Source organism: Elephantulus edwardii, unplaced genomic scaffold (genome assembly GCF_000299155.1).
Source record: "Elephantulus edwardii isolate Elephantulus edwardi_28Jun2011 unplaced genomic scaffold, EleEdw1.0 scaffold00026, whole genome shotgun sequence".
Taxonomy (NCBI): Eukaryota; Metazoa; Chordata; class Mammalia; order Macroscelidea; family Macroscelididae; genus Elephantulus; species Elephantulus edwardii.
Genome location: NW_006399776.1, coordinates 3785724 through 3787510, shown reverse-complemented (window position 1 = coordinate 3787510; position 1787 = coordinate 3785724). Strand labels below are relative to the sequence as shown.

Genomic DNA, 1787 nt, shown 5'->3' with positions numbered 1-1787 from the left:
AAATCTTGCTTGAATGTGCAATCAGTGAGATTGTTCTGTAGTTTCCACATTCTGTTGGGTCACCTTTCTTTGGGATAGGAACAAATACCGATCTCTTCCAGTCAGTTGGCCAAGTGGTCATTCTCCAGATTTCTTGGCACACTGCTAAGTAGTCACTTAAAAAAATTTGGTTACCATTTGTTTATACAAATTCCAAGTTTAGAAAAAAATTTTTAAAACTCTTCTTACCTGAAGTGAGAAGCTTGATTCAGGAGGCAGCTATAGTCATCAGGAAGCTCTATCAAAGTATTTCTTTTTCTGGGGTACCTAGGAATGTAATTTAAAAAGCAATTTTATTTATAAATAAGCCCAGGTCAAAACCTCTCTAAGGTGACAGAAAGAAGAATGTTTTATAAAAAGCAAAGCAGGTTTTTAATGCTTGTGTTTTTGTGTACCATCGAGTTGGAAATGACGCTTTGCTTTTCAGAGGCAGCTTAATTGCACTGCAGGAGATGACCTATCTTTCTCCCATAGACCAGCTAGTGGATTTGAACCTCGTGCCTTTGGGATTGCAGTAGTTTCTTGTCATTAGACGACCAGAGCTCCATTTCTCACTATGTTGCAAATGTACTGAAACAAAACTTCTCAGACTAAAATTCTAAATTTTGCACCAGTCAACTTGCTTTTAATCTTAACTCTTACTGTTTCTACAAGCAAATTGTTCTAGTTAGATTTTATACTCTCCAGGAAGGTAATATAATATAGAATACAGAATAAATATATAATAAATAATTAATATATAATACAGTAGTTAACATAAACTTTAAGATTAGACACTCTTGTATATAAATCCTAAATTCTTTTATATTGTGACAGTACTAAATAAAGCTATCTAAGGTGGCATATAAATTGGTAAAATGGGGTAATTATATTATAAATTCTCAATATAAGGCACACCACAGCAGATTTTATAGGGAATACAGCAATAGATTTTAATGGGGGAGGAGAGGAACATTATAGTACATGGGCACATGAATTAAAAGACTAAATTTATTTAAGAAATTTTAAAATGTAAATATTAATGTCAAAGAATCTCAAAGAGCTGTTAAGGCCTAAATGAGAAGGCAAAACACAAATATGTACTTAGTACTTAATACATCTTTGCAAATATTAGTTCTCACGATTAGATATATTAGGGAGCTCAAGTGGCCTAGTAAGTAAGGAGTTTTACTGCCAACCCAAAGCCAAGTGATTTGAATACACCTGCTGTTCCACAGGAGAAAGACTGCCAGTCTCTTCCTGTGTGATTTATAGCCTCTGAAAACCTGCTAGAGGGCTGAGTTGCAAGGAGTCAGCTACGACTCAAGGTAAAGAACAACGACATATTGGATACATTAGACAAGAAGAATGGATTCTCATTCATCAACAAAAAGAATGTTCAAGTGGTTGCTGCAGCAGCACATATACTAAAATTGGAATGATACAAAGAAGATTAGCATGGCCCCTGTGCAAGGATGACATGTAAATTGATGCAGGGTTTCATATTTTTAAATTGAAAGAATTTGTTCTTGAAAACAATGTATTCGAATTTTGTAAATAAATTGTTGTTATTGTTGTTATGTGCCGTCGAGTCGCTTGGGACTCATAGCGACCCTATGTACAACAGCCCTAAACTCTGCTCTGTCCTGTGCCAACTGCACTGTCTCCGACACTCCCACCCTGATTATCCCAGTCACTGAATCAATCCACCTCATAAAGGGTCTTCCCCTCCTGTGCTGTCACCTCCACCCTCCCAAGCATGATGTCCT

The 1787-nt window shown here is 36.1% G+C and overlaps 1 protein-coding gene across 1 annotated transcript in view; it reads right to left on the bottom strand.

Moving 5' to 3' along the window:
• The window catches only part of LOC102864537 (E3 ubiquitin-protein ligase UBR1-like), a 215554-nt gene that overhangs the window by 7740 nt on the left and 206027 nt on the right, over window positions 1-1787 (bottom strand). The window contains 1 exon segment of the mRNA XM_006883213.1: window positions 229-306. Within this exon segment, the coding sequence (XP_006883275.1) occupies window positions 229-306 (78 nt within the window).